General features: G+C 42.9%; 1 protein-coding gene across 1 annotated transcript in view; it reads right to left on the reverse strand.

Annotated features, from left to right (window-relative positions):
• Positions 1-1,000: 1,000 nt before the first annotated feature.
• Positions 1,001-1,473, reverse strand: part of SARC_09403 (hypothetical protein) — a gene marked incomplete at both ends in the record, with an annotated part of 2,123 nt that continues 1,650 nt past the window's right edge. The window contains one exon of the mRNA XM_014296586.1: positions 1,001-1,129. Within this exon, the coding sequence (XP_014152061.1) occupies positions 1,001-1,129 (129 nt within the window). The remainder of the gene's footprint in view (positions 1,130-1,473) is intronic.

Below are 1,473 nucleotides of genomic sequence, written 5' to 3' on the forward strand. Positions count from 1 at the left end.
AGGGTATACAAAATCTCGAAACTCTCACCACAAGCATCTGCCATTCGCATAGGGGATGGGCTGTGAGTTCTAAGCGATCTATATCCACAGGGTTTGTATTCGTCGCCAGTCCCACAACTGTCTCTGTGATGCCTCCTGCGATGAGTCATAGTACACACACGTGTAAGCCTGTGACCCTCCCCCCAACCCTCAAGAGACGCCTCTCCGGGGAGGTACTCGAGGGCTTGCTCTCTCGAGTGTAGGAGGAGTTTACCTCCTCCGCTTTTCTCGTGGAGATTGAAGTTGTTTTATAGTACACACACGTGTGAGTAAACAAGTTGTTTTATCCGGGTCGAACGTATATAGTGGGTTGAAATAGGGAAGTACAGGTATGATTAGAAAGAAATATCTTTGGAAAATGTGATAGAGTCTAATAGACATATGTGTAGCTTACCACTCTCACTGAAGAAATATCGGCCTTTCAGGTGATATCTGAACCGAGACAAACACATGAGCACGAGTAGTATTTAGTGGGACAGAGGTCCACACAGACATACTATATCATGTGTGAATAAAGGTATGCCACCCTACACAAGATTATATACATCTGGCACAGACAACCACACAGACATACTATACCATGTGTGAATGAAAGGATACCACCCTACACAAGATTATATACAACTGGCACAGACAACCACACAGACATACTATATTATGTGTGAAAACACGTACACCACCCTACACAAGATTATATACATGTTGTCTGCCTAGACCCATATATGAATTGCAAGTTACTTACCCTGCTCTTTCTATCCGAGAGCCGCACACATATACTATATCATACGTGATTAAAGGTATACCCATCTAAACAAGATTATACACCTGTTCTCTGTGTAACAGCATAAATGGGTTGCGGTCACCTACCTGTGATTTTTTGTTCGCCTATGATATAAAGTTTTAGGGTTTTAGGGTTTGTGATAAACCTTAAAACCCTATTACCCTATATAAGGGTTGCGGTTTACCTACCTATGCTATTTTTATTCGCCTCCGGGGGTGGTGGTCCGTGGGGTGTTAACGAGTACTGAGTCATTGCTCCCAGGTGATTGGTAATGAACAGATTAGTGCTGATCGCAGGCGGCGTAGGTTGCTAAAGCGGGACGGGGAAAGTGGGACGTATTCAAATGAGTATTCAAACTATTAATAGACCATAAGTGATGAGTCATTGCTCCCAGATGATTGGTAATAAACAGATGAATGCTGATCACAGGTGGCGTGGGTTGCTAAAGCGAGACGGCAAAAGCGGGACGTATCTATACGAGTATCCAAACCATTCATAGGGTTTAGGGTTTTAAAAACCTAATTTCAGGTGACTAGTTATAAAAAGGTTTGTGCTGATCGAGAGACGGAGGCGAGCTGATAAAACGGGACCGTAAAAGCAGTACACAGTATATGTATGTATCTATGCATGTATAACTGTAAATGTATAGCTAA

This window comes from Sphaeroforma arctica (genome assembly GCF_001186125.1).
Source record: "Sphaeroforma arctica JP610 unplaced genomic scaffold supercont1.951, whole genome shotgun sequence".
In the NCBI taxonomy this organism is placed as follows: domain Eukaryota; class Ichthyosporea; order Ichthyophonida; genus Sphaeroforma; species Sphaeroforma arctica.